This window comes from Rhinopithecus roxellana, chromosome 1, assembly GCF_007565055.1.
Source record: "Rhinopithecus roxellana isolate Shanxi Qingling chromosome 1, ASM756505v1, whole genome shotgun sequence".
Taxonomy (NCBI): Eukaryota; Metazoa; Chordata; class Mammalia; order Primates; family Cercopithecidae; genus Rhinopithecus; species Rhinopithecus roxellana.
In genome coordinates this window covers 204575021-204594448 of record NC_044549.1, presented here as the reverse complement: position 1 = coordinate 204594448, position 19428 = coordinate 204575021, and the positions used below count along the sequence as shown (strand labels likewise).

General features: G+C 54.3%; 1 protein-coding gene across 2 annotated transcripts in view; it reads right to left on the bottom strand.

The window, feature by feature from the left end:
* Window positions 1–19147, bottom strand: part of XXYLT1 (xyloside xylosyltransferase 1) — a 200314-nt gene extending 181167 nt beyond the window's left edge. Inside the window, exon 1 of one of the 2 annotated variants that reach the window (XM_010356724.2) lies at window positions 18542–19147. In XM_010356724.2, the coding sequence (XP_010355026.2) occupies window positions 18542–19045 (504 nt within the window). In that variant the 5' untranslated portion in view covers window positions 19046–19147. Of the gene's footprint in view, window positions 1–6139; window positions 6232–18541 lie in introns of those variants that run through there. The other variant, XM_030937061.1, reaches the window with a different exon arrangement.
* Between the last annotated feature and the right edge of the window lie 281 nt (window positions 19148–19428).

The following is a 19428-nucleotide window of genomic DNA, read 5'->3' as shown; positions in this document are numbered from 1 at the left end:
CAGGGAACATGGGAAAATGAAGACGGTTGTTGAATGAGATTTACAGCTTTCCGCTGCCTGGAGAAGAAAGTCACAAAAGGCTCTCCGTGGGGTCCAGGCACCGCACCCCAGCTGCCCGCTTTTCTCCAAGCACTTTCTCCTGCCCTGTTCTCAGACCCTCCCTCTCCGCAGGGCCCAGGGAAGGCTGTCCTGAGCTGCCTCCTCTCCTGGGCCAGTGAGATTTCCCTCTCATATTTCCAGGCTGGAACAAATCCCCCAAAGACTCCCACAAATCAGGTCCAGATGCCGCACATGTCACAGGAAAAGGCTCAGAAGTCAACAGCTCCAGAAATCAGGGGCTAAACTGCAAGACCACGTTTCATTTCCCAAGGCCACTGCTTAAGACACAGCCTACACAGCCTTAAGTAAAGGAAATGTTTTCATTTTGCATTTGCCTTAAAATGTCTCCCAACTCTCTGAGAGCCACATCAGTTCTAAAAACTTCAACTGTTCACATTTCACTTTTTTTTTTTTTTTCCTTTTTGAGAAGGAGTTCTTGTCTCCCAGGCTGCAGTGCAGTGTTGTGATCTCAGCTCACCACAACCTCTGCCTGCTGGGTTCAGGCAATTCTCCTGCCTCAGCCTCTCGAGTAGCTGGGATTACAGGCGCGCACCACCACACCTGGCTAATTTTTGTATTTTTAGTAGAGACGGGGTTTCACTATGTTGGTCAGGCTGGTCTGGAACTCCTGACCTCAGGTGATCCACCGGCCTCGGCCTCCCAAAGTTCTAGGAGTACAGGCGTGAACCACTGCGCCCGGCCTGTTCACATTTCTGATCAAAGCAAAAGCCACTCGGTGAGCCCAGAAAAGAGATCAGCAAGCAGGGCCAGCCTACCTGGCGGTTTACATCCTCCACAGATGCTGCTCGGCAAATTCAACAATGCAGCCAATCACTCTTCCCTGAAGCAAGTTTTAAAGGGTAATGCCAGAGGGAAACGGTGCCCTCAGACAAATCACAGGGGTGCCCAATGCCCAGCTCTGCACCAGGGAGCACCCCCCACCAGGGTGGTAAGATTTCCCTCGTATTTCCAGGCTGGAACAAGTCCCCCAAAGACTCCCATAAATCAGGCCCCAGTGGGCCATCAGGGCTCAGAGACTCTGGCCATGGCGCAGACATCAGCAGTGACTGCCCACGCCTCGCAGGTTCTCCAGGGCCTCAGCCCCGGGGCCTGGGACCAAAGCCCCACCCTGCACTGACCACAGGTTACACTTGCCCTGAAACTGGGGTCAGCAGCAGAAACAACACGCCCCCCACACTCCCAACCACAGGACGCAGGCTCAAAGCCCGACTAGGTGGTTTCCAAAGTGCCATCTGCTTCTGGGAAGCCATTCGCTGAGCTGGAAGCTCGTTCCTTTTCCACTGGGAGGAAACTGGGGGCCACATGGCGTCGCACGGAGCCCTCTGCAGGCTCAGTCACCCTCTCACTCTTGGCTCAGCACGTCCACGGGGCATAATTAAGTCTGTCGTTTGCGGGATCTCTGTGCCAAACCTGCTCTTTTGTTTCCCAAGGCGAACCCAAGCATCTCAAACCTGGGCATCCAGGGAACAGGCTCGCACGGCCCGGATTCAGGGGGCGCCACCTGCGCCAGGCTGGGACCTGACAGGGTGAGCAGGTGAGCCACTGAGCAGGACCATGAGGTGGCATGCTAACGCTGGGCACAGCCACCAAGGGCGGGACACAGACCTGCAGGACCTTCACGGGGCCAGGGCAGTGCCCAAGGGCCCGCCCAGCACGCATCAAACACAAACAGGTGTGCTATGCACATTCAGTCACTTAATGCCGCCCCCACACCAATGTTTTGGGGCAGGTGATATGACTGGGCCTCTGCTGCAGACAGGAAGTGGTTCAGAGAATATAAACAACTACCCCCTACCTCCCAGAAAGATGAGGTACAGCCAGAGTCTAAAGCGGCCCGTCTGCAGCCAACACCATACTCATTCGAGAGACGCACACCCATTCCCACACCAGCTGCACAGGAAGGAGAAAGAAGTCAGACTCGGACCCTAACCCCAGCCGCCCCAGGCTGGGAAAGTCACCAGCCCCGCGGACAGAGCAGGGGATAACAGCAGCATCAGAAAGACCCATAAGGCCATAGGTCTGCAGAGGGAATGCAGTCCCTCAGCAAGGAGCTTCAGCCAGGCTAAACCAGCAGAACAGGACAGTTTCCGAGTACCATGCTCGCCCAACAGGGAGCCACTGCCCCGGCCTGCAGATCCCTGTGACAGTCAACGCAGGACTGGAGCTGCAGGAGCACAGGACCAGGCAGGGAGACAGCGGCGGGGTTCCCCATCCCACACGGCTGGCTCGCACCCACAGGCTCAGCCCCGGGCAGGGCCGAATCGGCTGGGGACTCAACTTGGAGTGAGATGAGCAGGGCCAGGCGACGGGATGGAGGGAGCCGTGACTATGGGCCTGCAGCTGAGGAGGCCGCCAAGCTTCCTTCTGGTGGGCGTGGAGCAAAGGCTTTCATTGTCCACAAAACACAGGCGACTGCAGGGAGTCACAAGTGGGTGAGATCCAAAAACTGTGACAGGCTAAGAGCCAAAACAGAAGACAAAACAGCGCACACAGCAAGCACAATGCGGAACTGGCTTCCGAACGCAAGGGAAGGCAGGCAGGGAGACCGCCAGGTGCAGGGAACCAAGAGGGCACAGGAGAGCTGCTCCCAGTCTCCCTTGTCCACTGAGCAGCTGTGTGGCCCTGAGCAAGTTGCTTGGCCTCTCTGGGCTCCCGTTTTCTCATGGATAACATGAATAGACTCAACTCCAGGACCAGAGACTGGACTCCCTCCAACCCAGACCTCTTCTGCAGCTAAATGAGGGAGGTGGGGCTCCAACATCACAGCCTGTAAATCCCACCTCCTAGAAAGAGGCTCCCTGCTGTTCTATGGGCAGCTCCTGGAGGAGGGAGGGAAGGTCCACCCCAGGCAGCCCTGGGATTCCCCTGTTCTGTGCCACCCGGCTGACCAGTGGAAGAGACCAGCCAGCAGCAGGCACAGGGCACTGTGGAAAGCCTTCTGGTGGGCCCCAGTTCTCACAAAGCACTCCTGGCTCTGGAGGGACAAGAATGAACCGCCAAAATCAACAGGCATCGAGCAGAGTGCTGAAGAATCAGCAAGCCGGACTCCGGGCACGCTCCTCTGTGCAGCCTCTTCCTGGGGCACTGGCTGCCCCTCACCGGCCTGACTGCTCCAAGGTTAAATGAGGGAGGAAAAGCAGGATCCAGCACGGTGCCTGACACCTAGGGGCCCCTGCGATGGTGGCAACTGTGGCTCACTGACGGTGATGATAAACCTGAGACAGCTCTGGGCATTCCACGCCCCTCACCCTCATGCTCCGCAGGTCTGAGGTGCGCCCCACACAGGGCAGGGCCCGAGAAACGAACCAGTACCTCCCAGAGGACGGAAGGAAAGTCAGCACGGAAGCCTCGCCCAGGGTCATTCCAGGGATTATCCCAGAAAGAGGGGAAGAGCAGCCTCCTCACGCCCCGCAGCCTCTCCCCTGCACATTCAGGACAGGCTCTGGAAAGGGCATGCGCTCTATGAGCCCCCAGCACTGTCTACACACACCCGAAGAGAACAGACTGTCTACACCCACCGGAAGAGAACAGACTGTCTACACCCACCGGGAGAGAACAGACTGTCTACACCCACCGGGAGAGAACAGACTGTCTACACCCACCGGGAGAGAACAGACTGTCTACACCCACCGGGAGAGAACAGACTGTCTACACCCACCGGGAGAGAACAGACTGTCTACACGCACCGGAAGAGAACAGACTGTCTACACCCACCGGGAGAGAACAGACTGTTACTCAGAGTCGGAGCATCCCCACCCCGCTTATGGATGAGAAACTGAGGCAAAGACACCAGAAGGCTTTGCCAACGGAAGCTAGGGTCAGAGGAAGACCCAGAACTCAGGATCAGTAACATTTGGGCAGGACTCTGTCCACCACACTCCAGCTGAAGTGAGCACCCAGGGGCAGGTGCAGGCTGAAGAGCTTGCCCAGGGCACTGCCCGCCAGCCGGGGCTCTAGGCAGACCAAGCAACCTCCCCAAGGCTCTCAGGTGAGGGAGACAAGTGAAGCCCCTTGGGCCTCCCAAGGGCCAGCACCAGCATTTCTTCCTGGTAATGCAAGGGGGTCAGTTCCAAAACCCAAAACACCGCTGACACTTCATAGCTAGTCTCAGGCTGGATGACTTTCTGCAGGAGAACCCACTACAAGAGGGACCAGGAAGCTTCCTTTACAAGCTTGAGGCCTCTGTAGGCAGCCAAGGACGCCAGGTCCTGTATGTCTGGGCGGCACTGTGCACAGGACATCTGACGGGCATTGGTGCCCAGCCATCCCACCCTGGCCTTCCATGGCTGCACTCACACCCCACTGCCCACCGTGCTGGCATCCAGCTCCTCCAGTGTGCGAGCCTATGCAGTCTTACCCACGCCAGGCCCTGCGCCACTACGTCCTGGAGAATGAAATAAGACACAGCCCTCATCCCCCAGCAGCTGGCAGAAGGGCCAGTGTCAGCTTGGCAGGAGCCAGGGCAAAGGGGCTCACCAGGGTGGAGGTGAGAGGTGGTCCCCACATAACTGGCACCATCTGAGCTTCATCAGGAAGGGCGACTTAATCAGATGAAGATAGGAGGAATGGGTGATCTGGGGAAGAAGCCCCTGAGCAAAGTCCCAGAGATGGGAAGTGGCCGGGGCACACCACAACCCCAGGCAGTCCAGCCAGGTGGATCACCATGGCAGCCAGGTACTCCTGGCTGGGCCGGCACAGGCCCCCTAGCTCTCTCTGTGGCTCCCGCTCCGCAGTCCTGGCTGCCGCTGACTCTGCCAACCCAGAGAGCCACACACTCACCCAGCCAGGCCGCCCCACCCCAGCTGCTCCCCTCTGCCCCATCTTATGGTCATGACTCTCCTGCCAGGGAAAGAGGACAGAGCCAGTCTGTGGCTCCAGCTGCCTGAGTTCCCTCATTTCTAAGGTAGGCAGGTCCCATCCTACCCATGTATCCTGGATGCGTATCCTCCAAGCTCCCTGCCCCCAGCCAGCCTCTCCATCCTCACAAAGCAGCCCCGGCACACCCAGAACCCTCAGCCCTGTGTCTTCCTACCCTCTAGACAGCCGGTGGCCAAGGGCACCCTAAGCAAAGCCTGCACTGTGCCTGATCTTGGGCAGGTTTTTCAGACCGACAAATCCACCTGCTGAGCCTATGAAGCCCCTGCAGAACCCCACCCCAACCAGGACTCAGGGAGCCTGGCCACTTGAGCGGCCACACAGAGCTCACATGCTGGGCTGCTGGGCTGCGATGCTCTGGCAAAAGCAGGGCCACCTCACAGCCTTCAGTGAGGCAAGAGCCTACAGAGGGTGAGGCCAGAGACCCCACTCAGGGGGGCAGCGTGGCGGCCAGGCATAGGAGCGGGCTCTGGGAGTATGTGGGGCTATATGGATCCATGAGCGTCTCCACAGAGGCCCGGCCTTTTTAAGTCATTTACAGCTTACACTTGGCTGATGCCCAAAAATGACTATAAACAATTAGTGTGTGCAATCAGACCAAGAAAACAAATCCAAAATCATTAAGAGAGAAACAAAACATCAAAATTTGATCAAAAATTGTGTAATTGTGCACCGTTTACTATCAACAAATTTGAATTGGAACCTTCGAGAAACTAAGGAACGTTCACAGAGGCGACTGTCATCTACACAAGACTACAAAGGCTTCACGATCCTGACAAGCAGCAGCTCCCACTCCGGGGCACAGGCCGGCTCGCATTGCAGAGCCTCTGCCCAGGGCCAGGCAGGGCTAGGGCCCATGAGGAAGCGATGTGATGATGAGCCTCTTCCTTCCAGCAGGAAAGAGAAAGTGCTGATGCCCCTGAACATCAAATAAGGCGAAGGTGTCCCATGCTTTCACAGAGACTCAAACGATATACTGCCAAGAGGTGGGGGCGGGAGGAGTGTCAGAGAAGAAAAAAACACAGTAGTTTGGAGAACTGAAGACTTGTAAGAACACAGGGACACCGGACATAAACCTGGGCAGAAAGCTGTTTTGCAAGCTGGCTGCACTGCCCTCCAACTGAATCAACAGAATCATACTTACCTGGCAGGGGAGATACCAGCACGGTGAATAAACAGGTATGTGCTTTCTAGAGTGATGACAGCAGGGTGTCATCTCCCAACACACCTATTCTGGTACCATTATTAGCAGCCACCGTTGACCAAGCACCTGCCATGTGCCAGGCCGAGAGCTGTCTCATTTCATCTGTTATCTAAGCAGCACACCTGTGCTATCCCCAGGCTAGAACTGAGCAGGGCAGCAGGGGCCGGCCTCTGGGAGACTAGTCCCACCAGCAGAGGATGGCTTAATGAGGGCTGCTTAGCAGTCATCGCCCTAATAAATAAAACAAATGGCTTTAATTTAAAACACATTAACTTAACAGCAGGCTTTCTGCCAGCTGATGAGGCCTGGCTCCACTGCTCAGAACAGGCAAGTAGCTGGAGTTGCCTCTTGGGGTCAGAGCCCTGAAGTCAAGGTCCCTGTGGCCTGCGGGTAAGGCGTCGGACGTGATGTTGCCCTGGTCATCTTGACTTGTCCTCCACAACTCACAGGACGGTGTGAGTGGCCCCAGGGCGAAAGACAAAAGCCCTGGATGGGAAGGGTGTGGGGAAGGGTGTGAGGAAGGGCAGCAGGGAGGCCTTCGGGCCCTGCCAGGCGGCCCTTCCAGCAGGCAGGCAGTGGGGCTCCTCCCAGGGAGACGCCTCCCGCCCCGGGAGCAGGCCTGGGAAGCCCTCATCTCATCGGGGGCAGTCGCGTGGATAGGCCTGTAAGGTGGCATCCGAGTCCCTCCCTCAATTAAGGACGCCGGGCTCCAGGCCAGCGCCAGGCACAGACCCAGCACCAGGGCGCCCCCCGGAGCCGGCCTCTGGCAGCCTCGGGTCTTTGCCAAACTCCCCACCGGCGCCAGGACACAGAGGGACCACCCCCAGCACGCAGCTCCCGCAGACCCGTTTCCCACACTGGCTCGGAGGCCCGCCGGGTGTGCCGGGTGTGCCGGGGACCAGGCGGACTGGAAGGGATGTGGCTGGGCCCCGGGAGGACCAGGCAGGCGCGAGGGGCCTGCCCATGCATCCTCCCTCCGACGCTGCGGCGGAGCGGATCGCCCGTCCCAGCGGTTCGGCCCCGCCTTGTCCAAAGGGTTCATCAAAGCCGGTTTACCAGCAGCCCAGGAAGGAAATGACCGCCCGCCACAGTCCTGCCGACTGCCTTTCATTTCAGGGCTTTCGAAACAACAAGGGAGGGCGGGGCTCGAGGAAGGAAAAAATACAGCCCGCGGGAGCCTCGGGCTTCGGGGCTGCAGCCGTGCGCACCTCGCAGCCCGGGGGTCGGACGCACAGACGCGATACAGCGGCGCCCCCAAGCGGCCGCGCGGGGACTGCACTCGACACGTGTGGCGGCCCCGGCCGGGGAGAGACCGCGCCGCGGAGGGGGGGCCAGTTCCGCCCAACGCTGGACGCCCGCGGCCCCTCGGGTCTGCAGGCCTGGGGGTCTCGCGCCGACCGCGGCCGCGGAGGGCCTCCAGCACACATCGCGGAGCACAGGACAAAACCTGTGCCTGCACCGCAGCCCCCATCCAGGTCCCGCAACACTGACGCCGCTGCGCAGCCTCGGGCACAGGGCAGCTGGAAAGCCAGCCCCGGACACTGAGCGGATTCTGCCTCCTGGAGGTCGGACTGCATCCTCCCTCCCAAGCGAGACGGATCCAGGAGGAGACAGGGAGGCGAAGCCCCCTGGGATAGGTGAAGACGACAGGCCCTCCCACCTCCACTGTGGGTATTAGGGTGGGCTGCCTCTCAACCCACCCTTCCGAAAAAGACCGGGCTGCTGCTAACATCTCCCTGGAACAGCAGAGGAGGGGTCGGGCTGTTTCTAAAGGCAGCTCGGTGTGGCACTAGTCACTGCCCCTTTCTGGCCCAGTGTATCAGCTGGGGGAGGGACACTGAGCCCAGAGCTGCCTTCCTGATCGGATGTTTGGTGAACCTGCAATGCTCCCTGAAGCAGAGTGAGAGGGAAGTTGCACTCCCAGCAAGCGCAGTTTTGCTTCAGATTGAATGGATTTATCTGGGGCGTCATCAGCAGGCGGATGACAGATTGTGAGCTGGGTTACAGCCCAGCCCTCATCCCCACACCCACAGCCCCTTGGCACAGCTGCTAGCGCGGTCCTGAAGTGCCTCCTGCTGCTCTGGGAGCTCCGTAAGCCACCTGCTCTCAGCCTCAGGGATTCCACACCTCTTTCTCCAACCTCAGCCAAGCTCAAGTGAGGCGTCTGCACTTGTATACATTCTAAAGGCCTGAACAGGCCGGGCGCGGTGGCTTATGCCTGTAATCCCAGCTGTAATCCCAGCATTTTGGGAGGCCAAGGCAGGCGGATCACCTGAAGTCAGGAGTTCGAGCCCAGCCTGGCCAACATGGTAAAACCCTGTCTCTACTAAAAATACAAGAATTAAGCCGGGCATGGTGGCGCACGGCTGTGTAATCCCAGCTACTCAAAGGGGAAAGTCAAGGTAACTGTTTTTTTTTTTTTTTTTTTTAATAAAATGCATTTTGGTAAACATATTTTTAAAATACCAAATACATGTATGTAGTTGTCCTTAGCAACATGTAATCATCTCATCACTTGTCATTAGGGAAATGCAGACCAAAACTAAAATGAGATACCACTTCACACCCACTAGAATAGCCGTAATTGAAAAGATGGATGATTCCAAGTGCTGGTGAGGATGTGGAGAAACCAGAACCCCCATACACTGCTGGTGGGAATGTAAAATGGTATAGCGACTGAGTTTGGCAGTTCCTCAAAAGGTTAAACAGAGTTAACCATTCTACTCCTAGGTTATGCCCCGGTGATGTGAAAACGTGTCCACACAAAAACTTTTTTTTTTTTTTTTTTTTTTTTTTGAGACAGAGTCTCACTCTGCCGCCCAGGCTGGGGTGCAGTGGCGCGATCTTGGCTCACTGCAAACTCCGCCTCCCGGGTTCACGCCATTCTCCTGCCTGAGCCTCCCGAGTAGCTGGGACTACAGGCGCCCGCCACCGCGCCCGGCTAATTTTTTTTGTATTTTTAGCAGAGACGGGCTTTCACTGTGTGAGCCAGGATGGTCTCGATCTCCTGCCCTTGTGATCCGCCCGCCTCAGCCTCCCAAAGTGCTGGGACTACAGGCATCAGTCACCACGCCCGGCCAACAAAAACTTCTAAGTAAATGTTCACAGCAGCATTATTCATAACAGCCTCAAAGTGGCAAGAACCCAAATGTTCATCAACTGATGAATGGATGATGTGGCATAATTATCCATACGATGGAATAGTATCCAACCATAAAAAAGATGAAGTATTAATGCAATGCTACAACGTGAACCCTAAAAACACTAGGCTAAGTAAAAGAAGCCAGACACAAAAGACCACATGAGTTCATTTGTAGTAAATATTCAGAATAGACACATTCATAGAGACAGCAAGCTGATTTGTAGTCTCTAAGGACAGGGGAAACAGGAGGATGGAGAGTGACGCTAATGGATACAGGGTTGGTGAGGTGACAAGTGTTCCAGACTCAGTGGTCATAGTTGTACAACCTTGGGAATATACTAAAAACCACTGGATTGTATATGTTAAATGAGTGAGCTTTATGGTACATGAATTACATTTCAATCTTTATTGCAAAAAAAAGTAATTACGTATCTTTTTAAAATATGGCCTATAGGAACAAGGAACAGTCAGGAAGTCATGAGGAATGACTGATGCCCAAAGCTGGAACAGTTAATCCGTGCACTGAGGCCCCAGCAGATTTTATACATCCCCATCTATCAGTATATTTCATCTATATCATCACCCCAAGGCTTTGCCTTATAATTTCAACACATACTTGTGGGCTTCTCCAGAGTTTATTGTGTTTGATACAATACTATACAAAGTTATTCCCCATAGATCCATGATTATGAAGTTTTCCAGAAGAAACATACATTGGTACACAAACTACTATAGTTGTTTTCATGAGTATATTACAATTTAAAAGAAAGCCACTGTTAAATGCATTTGATAAAATATGCACTGTTCTCTGAACACTGCCATATAAAATGTCGGCCTATCTTTTCAAAGCGCCTCTCCCTTCAGGACATGTACCTTTGATCACCTCTTTTCCAGACCATCATAACTTATTCAAAAGTTTCATTCAGGTGCAAGGTGCCTGCTGCTGTGACAAGCTGGAAAATCCGATGCATTTCCAGGGTCACCTGTTTGTCATTAGCTTCATCAATGAGACAGCCAGCATCAAGGTCAAGGTCTTCACATCCAGGCTTCTCTCAAGCCCCACCTAGGAGCTAAGGGATTCAACTTTTCCAAGTCACTCACAGGTTTGCTCTTGCACTCAAAGAAACTGAGAATCCCCTACTGCACTTTAACATTCGTCCGGTCACTCCCAGTCCTTGGCACGTGCTCCTCCTGGAACCCAACAGTCACCTGTAAGTGGCTGCTGAGGTTTAAAGGGTGTCCCCCGGAATTCACGGGTTGGAAATGTGATCCCCGGTGATGCTGCTGGGAGGTGAGGCTTTTAGGAGCTGATGAAGTCATTAAGAGGGATTCACGCCAGTCTCCCAGGCCTGGGTTACTTCTCTTGGGAGGGAGGGAGTTCTCACTCACTCACGGCACTGGATTAGTTGCCAAGAGTAGCTGTTATAAAGCCAGGTGCCCCACACGCTGTGCCCCTTCCGCATGCCTCTGCTTCCCTCCCCAGAAGCTGCCACCATGCTCTTGGACTTGCCAGTCTCCAAAACCTCAAGTTAAATAAATATCTTTCTTTTCTGAATTACCCAGGCTCAGGTATTTTTATGGTGACAGAAAACAGACGAGGATTGTGGGGGATGTGCAGTTTCCTTCTTCCTCCTAATTTGTCACCAGGAAATGGAGCAAAGAGCCGAAGTTTGAGAGAAAAGGGGCAGATCACTGACAACTCTTCTAAGATATCCTGGGTTTCATCACTATAGTTATTAGTCAGTCTACTATAAATACTTACTGAGAACACAGATTGTGCCAGAAACAGTGCTGAGACTATAGTGTCCACGGGAGAAAGAGGAAGCACCCCGTCCACTGTCCTGTGCTTTTATATGGAGGATGCTCTCCTGGACAAACACCCCGGCCTCTTGCTCCCCAACCCATCCTCCTCCCCTCCTTGCACACTAACTCCTCCTTAAGGCAGGAGGAGAGACTGACCTGACCGGCGAGTTTGGGAAGCAAGTCAGCCCCAGGCCCCACCTCTCTTTCTCTTCTCTGGAATCTACCTGTGCAGAACCTGCCCCTCCCTGCAGGGAGGCGAGCAGCTGCCAGAGCTATCTGTGCCTCCAGAAGTCCCTCCAGTTCGTGTGTCCCAGGTTAAGAGGCTGCTTGCCCGCTCTATCACTTCCAACTCAGGCCAGAAATAAGGATGGCATCTATGGGGTTCCCGTAAACCTCAATAGATGAAGGGAGGTAAGGTCTCTGCCTTCTGGAGATTACCTTCCAGGAGGGAGACAGAGAGACGACAAACAAGTTAACAGGACAGTTACTTGCTCAAACATGCACAGCACACTCCAGCCTGAGACCTGCACACTTGCAGTGGCCTCAGACGGAGTCCCGCCCAGATGGCTGTGGCTCCCTCACATCCTTCAGGCTCTGCGCGAATGGCACCTTATCCCTGGAGCCTTCCCTGACCACCTACGCAGCACGGCTAACAACTCCCCACACTGACAACCACACACTTCCTATCTCCTCAGCCTGCTTTACTTCTCTCTGTAGAACTGATCACAATCTCACTCGCTCTATATTTATTTATTTGTTAAAAATCTATCTCCTGCCGGGCGCGGTGGCTCAAGTCTGTAATCCCAGCACTTTGGGAGGCCGAGACGGGCAGATCACGAGGTCAGGAGATCGAAACCATCCTGGCTAACACGGTGAAACCCCGTCTCTACTAAAAACTACAAAAAACTAGCCGGGCGAGGTGGCGGCGCCTGTAGCCCCAGCTACCCGGGAGGCTGAGGCAGGAGAATGGCGTGAACCCGGGAGGCGGAGCTTGCAGTGAGCTGACATCCAGCCACAGCACTCCAGCCTGGGTGACAGAGCGAGACTCCATCTCAAAAAAAAAAAAAAAAATTCTATCTCCTATACCTTCCCCGCAACCCCAGAACTTAAGCTCCACGAAGGCAGAAACTTGTTCCGTTCCCTGCTGTTCACAAGTACCTAGAACAGTGCCTGGAACGGGACATGCACCCAACAACACCCGATGAATGAATACATGAAAAACTGAATACATGCTATAAAAGAAACGCACAGCTGGGCGTGTTGGCTCACAACTGCAATGCAACATTTTGGGAAGCTTGGGCAGGAGGATCACCGGTTTGAGACCATCCTGGGCAAGAAGGTGAGATCCCATCTCTACAAAACAATTAAAAAAAAAAATTGGCCTGGCGCAGTGGCTGACGCCTGTAATCCCAGCACTTTGGGAAGCCGAGGTGGGATCACAAGGTCAGGAGTCTGAAACCAGCCTGGCCAAGATGGTGAAACCCCATCTCTACTAAAAATAAAAAAAAAAAATTAACCAGGCGTGGTGGTGGTGGGCACCTGTAATCCCAGCTACTTGGAAGGCTGAGGTAGGAGAATGGCTTGAACCCGGGAGGCAGAGGTTGCAGTGAGCTGAGATTGTGCCACTGCACTCCAGCCTGGGCAACAAAGTGAGACTCTGTCTCAAAGAAAAAAAAAAATTAGCTGTGCATGGTGGCACATGCCTGTAGTCCTAGCTACTCAGGAGGCTGAGGCAGGAGGATCCCCTGAGCCCAGGAGTTTGAGGCTACAGTGAGCTGTGATCATACCACTGCTGCTCTACTCTAGCCTGTGCCACAGACAGAAAGAAACCCTGTCTCAAAAAAAAAAAAAAAAAACAGGCCAAGCGCGGTGGCTCACGCTTGCAATCCCAGCACTTTGAGCGGCAAGGCAGGTGGATCATCTGAGGTTAGGAGTTCGTGACCAGCCTGGCCAACATAGTGAAACACCATCTCTACCAAAAATACAAAAATTAGCTGGGCATAGTGGGAGGCACCTGTAATCCCAGCTACTCGGGAGAATTGCTTTAACCCAGGAGGCGGAGGTTGCAGTGAGCCAAGATCGAACCCTTGCACTCCAGGCTGGGTGACAGAACAAGACTCCATCTCAACAATAAAAGAAAAAAATGCACAAGGTGATGGGAAAGATGAAGACTGGCATGAGGGTTGCATTAGAAAAGAGGTTCAGGGAAGGTCTTTCTGAACTGTTAACATTTGAGCTGAGAGCACAAGGGAAATACCACAGAGAAGTAATATTGTTGTGCTCCATGGAGGCCATACAAACAGTGGCTGGTGGGCCCCACCGCCTCTGCAGAGAGCTGGCCAGCATGGGCAAGGAGAGGAGACCCGAGAGGCGCCTTTAGGCCTGTTCAGTGATCACTTTCCCAGAAGTCAGTAGAGTGGAACCGTGTTATGAGACTGGACCTGAAACAACACACACAGCAGCACTGGGCTAAACCGGACTAAATGCAACACAGCAACACCGATGTGACAGCCCCAGCGCCAGCAGCCACCCGGGACCACGAAGACAGCGCCACTCTCAGGCACAGCAACACCGATGTGACAGCCCCAGCGCCAGCAGCCACCCGGGACCACGAAGACAGCGCCACTCTCAGGGATGACGAAACAGAGAGCTGGAAGGAGCCAAGGACCCTGGTGACTTCACAAACCCCCCATGCCAGCCCAGGAATGCCTACCTCTGGACTGCATTGAAATGAGACATAAATTCAACCTTGTTGAAGCCACCATTATTTGGGGGTTTCATGGTATGCTCTGTCAAACCTGATCCAGCAGGAAAGGCCCATGGAAGGGATAAGTCTTGATCTAAGTTTTACAAGTGTCAGACTGCACTTGACAGAATGAGACAACAGATGCTCAGAAGCAGAGCAGGCAAAGCGCCATGGGAAGGAACAGCTTATCCTAGAACTCAGGAAGCTCAGCCACTGCTGTGGGTCTAGGACGTTGACATGACCTGGGAGGACAGGTAGCCAGAAGCCACTGAGGTTCTGAATGGAACTGATACATTAAGGCAGCATTGGGGCCGGGCGCGGGGGCTCACGCCTGTAATCCCAGCACTTAGGGAGGCTGAGGCGGGCGGATCACGAGGTCAGCAGATGGAGACCATCCTGGCCAACATGGTGAAACCCCGTCATTACTAAAAAATACAAAACTTAGCTGGGTGTGGTGGCAGGTGCCTGTAGTCCAGCCACTCAGGAAACTGAGACAGGAGAATCGCTTGAACCTGGGAGGCAGAGGTTGCAGTGAGCCGAGATCGCACCACTGCATTCCAGCCTGGCGATAGAGCAAGACTCCATCTCAAAAAATAAATAAATAAATAAATAAAAATTAAAAGGCAGCATTTTAGCAAGGTGAATGTGGCAGCCTTTCCCAGGTCAGCACAGCCAGAATAGCCTGGATGGAAAAGTCATAGTCAAAGAGTTCCTGAATGCCCGCTATGAGCCAGGCATCGTGCTCCCCAGGGAAGGCTACCCAGAGGACAGGATGCCTGAACTGGGTCTGAGAGACCAGCAGGAGGGCAGCAGGCACTCCTGGATTTCTTACAGCAGTGACTCCCAAGCCTGCCTATGTAGCTCCATCCAAATACAGATCTCCAGGCCCCACCCAGGAGATTCTGAGCCCAAAGGCTGGGGTGGGGCCCAGGATTCTGTATTTTTAAAAGTGTCCCCAGGTGATTCTGATACATTTAGAAAACAGACTTACTGTATAGGCTAGAAGCAGCTCCTACACTGGTACCTGGAACATAGCAAGTTCTGAAGTTTACTAATTAACAAATAACATGCTTCCCTGTTCACAGGTAACAAACTAACAGATTAATTACAACTTTCAAACATATTTAAAACAAGATGCAACCCTACATGAATCCTTTTTAGCTAATATCCAATTAGCCAAAATAAAATCGAAGGTCACTAATAATGTTCTATGATCTACTTCCGCAACCACTTCAGCTAAAAGGTGTTTCTATGCCACCTGCAAACGGCCTGAGACCTCGGTGTGTGAGCACCAGCCCCGTGCCTGTTCATTGCGGCCCTGTTCTGCATCTTGCAGCCATGCAGAGGTCCCAGAGCCATCTGAAGGGAACAAGAGCCCCCAGGCTATCTTCAGACATTTCTAACACAATTCAAATCAATTCTCCCTGGGAATAAAAATAAACTGCCCCTGGACTTCATCTTACAAGACTGAGGTGCTCCTTAAAGGGGAAATATGGCACAAAGGGAATAGCACTGACCTAGGATGAAGGTCCAGCCGCAACTAACTCTCCAGAAAGTCTTGGGCAAGTGTCCTCACCTGTCATGCTATATACTCCAAACCCCTTCCAGCTCTGGCACAACCAGTGAGAAATTCTAGTTTCCTTCTTCCGAGTCAATACTGAAAAAACAATTCCAGCATAAAATCCCCTCATATGTCAGGTGCTAGGGATGCAGCCTTTAAGGTCAGTATCAATGCCCTTAAGGAGTTTAGAGTCTAGCAAGGAAGACAAACAATTAATCCAACGATTATACAAATACAACTGTGATAAATGTTACCAAGGAAAAGTGCTTGGAGTTTGAAAGTGTGTAACGGGAGCTCAGGAAAGGCTTAGCAAGGAAATGACACCAAAGCCAAGGCCTGAAAGCTGAGTACTAAGGGCGGGAGCACGGAGCACTCCAGACAGAGGAAAGGCATGTGTGATATGTTCTTTTCAGAAATATTCCAAACCTGCGGAGAATTAAATCACAAGTAAAATGAAGCAAACCTTTTAGAATCACACATTTAAAGGAAAAAAGGGCACTTTTCATCACAAACAGAAAAATTTACAAAATACGAACTAAAAAATAATGGGAATGCCGGGTGCAGTGGCGTGTGCCTGTAATACCAGCTACGCGGGAGGCTAAGGCAAGAGAATCGCTTGACCTCAGGGGTTCAAGACCAGCCTGGGCAACACAGCAAGAATTCTTATCAAAAACAAAACAAAACAGAGTCCAGGTGCGGTGGTTCACGCCTGTAATTCCAGCACTTTGGGAGGCCGAGGCGGGTGGACCACCTGAGGTCAGGAATTTGAGACCAGCCTGGCCAACATGATGAAACCTGGTCTCTACTAAATATACAAAAAATTAGCCACCACAAAAAATTAGCCAGGTGTGGTGGCACGCGCCTGTAGTCCCAGCTACTCAGGAGGCTGAGCCAGGAGAATCGCTTGAACCTGGGAGGCAGAGGTTGCAGTGAGCCGAGATCACACTGCTGCACTCCAGCCTGGGCGACAAAAGCAAAACTCTCTCTCAAAAAAAAAAATGAGCCAGCGTGGTGGCGGGCACCTGTAATTCCAGCTACTCAAGAGGCTGAGGCAGGAGAATGGTTTCAACCCAGGAGGCAGAGGTTGCAGTGAGCCGAGATCGTGCTGATGCACTCCAGCCTAGGCAACAAGAGCAAAACTCCGTCTCAAAACAAAACAAAACAAAAAAAAGTAATAGGAGCAATTTTATGCCAGGACTGATAAACCCTTATCTGACCACTGACATCTGGCTAGAAGTCCCCACACACTAGACCCTCACCCCTCACACCTCAATAGAAGAGTTATCAGTTCCCTCCGGTCATTTGCAGCTGCCTCCAGGCCTTGAGTGAGGCTGCTGGAACTGGGCCCAGTAAAGTGGGGTAATCCGAGCATGAAACACTTACTCCAAGACAGGAGGAGCTCGGCCCTGAGGCTGGATCTACCCCTGGGCCAATATTTCTGATGCCAACTAAGAGTGCCAGGCATTGTACACAGGGATGGATGATAAGACATTATACAGTCACAGTATCGGGGAAGTAGAAGAGGAAAGAAGGGACGGCTCCTTGGCTCCAAGGAGGGGATGGTATCTGAAGATGGGTAAGACTTGGAAATGGAAAGAAGGAGCACCCCAACAGTGAGAATGACAGAAGCAAAGGCAAGTAGGCTGGAAAGCACTGGGTGTGCAGCAAGAGCTGCAGCAGGAGCTCAGGACAAGGGGATAGAGATCTGGCAACGGTGCAGAGTAGGCCCAGAAGAGATGACAATGCTGATATTCCAGGTGGTGTTTGGAGACCTGGTCAAATTCCAAGATCTGCCCAGACTGACCCTATGGCCAAGGGCCCTCAGTTTTCTACCGCGAACTAGTGCAATGTTTCTCAAATATTAGAGTCATTAGGATCACCTGGGACAGGTTGCCAGGCTCCTCCTCCAGAAAGGAGCTTCAGAGGTCCAAGGGTCTAGAGACTTTCTCAGGGGAGGTGAACGCTGAGTAAAGAATGGCCAAGGGCCCAAGAGGACACTGCAGGCAGAGAGTACAGCATGTATAAGACCCACTCTACACATAGCTAAGGTATGAGGTGCATGTAAAGAAAGGAGGAGAGGTGAAGCCAGAGAGGTGGACCAGGCTCACAACACAACAGCCCTACCAAGAAACTGGGACTTGACTCCGTAGGCAACAAGGAGCCACTGCAGACTCACGAAGCCTGTAGAATCCTGGCAGCAGCTCCCCCAGGCACTCACATAAACAACTCCTACCTCAGCATGCTTCCCCAATCAACATCAGTCTCCACCCTTTAATATCACCTACTACTCCTTTTCCAAAATCTGGCCTCGGATCCCCTCTGTACAACTATTCAAAATCAAGTAAGCAATTCGACCTAGATAATTCACACTATGTCAGGAAGCCATCTCAGACAAGGAGAGCCAGGCAGTGAAGAAAGATGATAAACAGAGATGGAAGCTGTCATGGAGGCAGACTGGTCCGGCCTGGGACAAGGCGGCCAGCTGTGTTCTCCCCAGATCGTATCTGTTCCTCTTGAACTTTCTCTTCCTCATTCGGAGAAACTCCAGGCTTCTCTAAATGGGTTCATGACCCTTGGAGGAAGGGGTAAAAGGGACGCAGAGAGGAGATAAGATGGGTCACAATGAGTTTGACCAGATCCGACCGAAATACCTTAAGAGCAATGAGAAACGTCACCGCAACTTCAACACTTCCAGCGGCCTCACCAAGGCCCTCTCCAGTTGCTCAGGATGACTACTGGTGACCAGTCCCATCCTCATAAGTCAAAAACTGAGGAACATAAACAGAGGTGCAGACTCTGAAGACAGTTCTGAACCCTGCAACGTTAGCAAAACGGGGGCGTGCGGACTCTCCTGGGGGCTGCACTTAATTGGGGGAGAGGAAAGCGAGGCGGTCATTAAAAACGCAGCTCCACTCCTCAGCACCAGCTGAGCGCGTCTGGCTCCGGGACACGTCCCCGAACGAGACCTCCCGCAGGTTGTGAACACTAGCTTGCAAGCTAGTTCCCCGGATCCCCTCCGGGAGCGCGCACTGACCTCGCCTAGGATGGGGTGGGCCACCCACCGGGAGCCCCCAGCTGCGACCCGCTCACCTTGCACTTGAAACCAGCGGCGGGCGGCAGGAGCTCCCGCAGCAGGCCCTTGGCCACCTCGCGGCTGGCCTCCTCGCTCACGAAGTGAAGGTTAAGCACCTCGTGCGCCTCGAACTTGGCGAGACGCAGCAGTGAGCGCAGCGCGACGCGGGCCTTGGCCTGCAGCGCGGCATTGTGCTCCGCCTTGGTGAACATCATCAGCAGGTGGTAGTCCACCGGCCCGGCCCCGCCGCCTTCCAAGCTCTTGGCCTTCGCACCGGGGGCTGGCGCCACGGAGCCTCGCGCCACCTCCAGCGCGGGCGGCGAGGGCGCGGCGGAAGCCCCGGCGCGGGCCTCCTTCAGCCTCTTGGTGGCGCTGGAGAAGGTCTCCCGGCCCGAGCCGAGGTAGTAGAAGGCACAGACGGCCAGCGCCGCGGCCAACAGCAGGGCGCAGTAGTGGGAGCGCACAGCGCCCAGGCGCGCCATGGCCCGAGCGCATGGGGGCCCGCCTCGGAGGAGGCCCATGCGCTAGGAGACCGCGGCGCCAGCGGTGCCAGCAACGCGCGAGAGCCCTCGGGTACCCGGACGCCGGCGGCCCCTTAGCCCCGGCGGCAGGCGGCGGCCATGGCGGGGGCGGGGCCGTGCCGCCTGGAGCCAATCGCGGGCGCCGGTGCGTGGAGGGGCGGGGCCGGTCTGCCGTAGCCGCTGGGTCTTAGGTTCCGAGGGTGTTAGAGGCCTGGCTAGGGGTTCAGTGGGATCCCGTGCCCGGCGTGGGAGGGGCGGACTGAGGACCCCAGCGTGCTGAGGGCCGGCCCCCTGTGCCGGCTGAGAAATGGCACCCTGCGCGCCGAGCCCCAGAGGATAGCTATCCAAGCTGAGCCTTGAAAGGAATGGAGGCGCCCGAACGG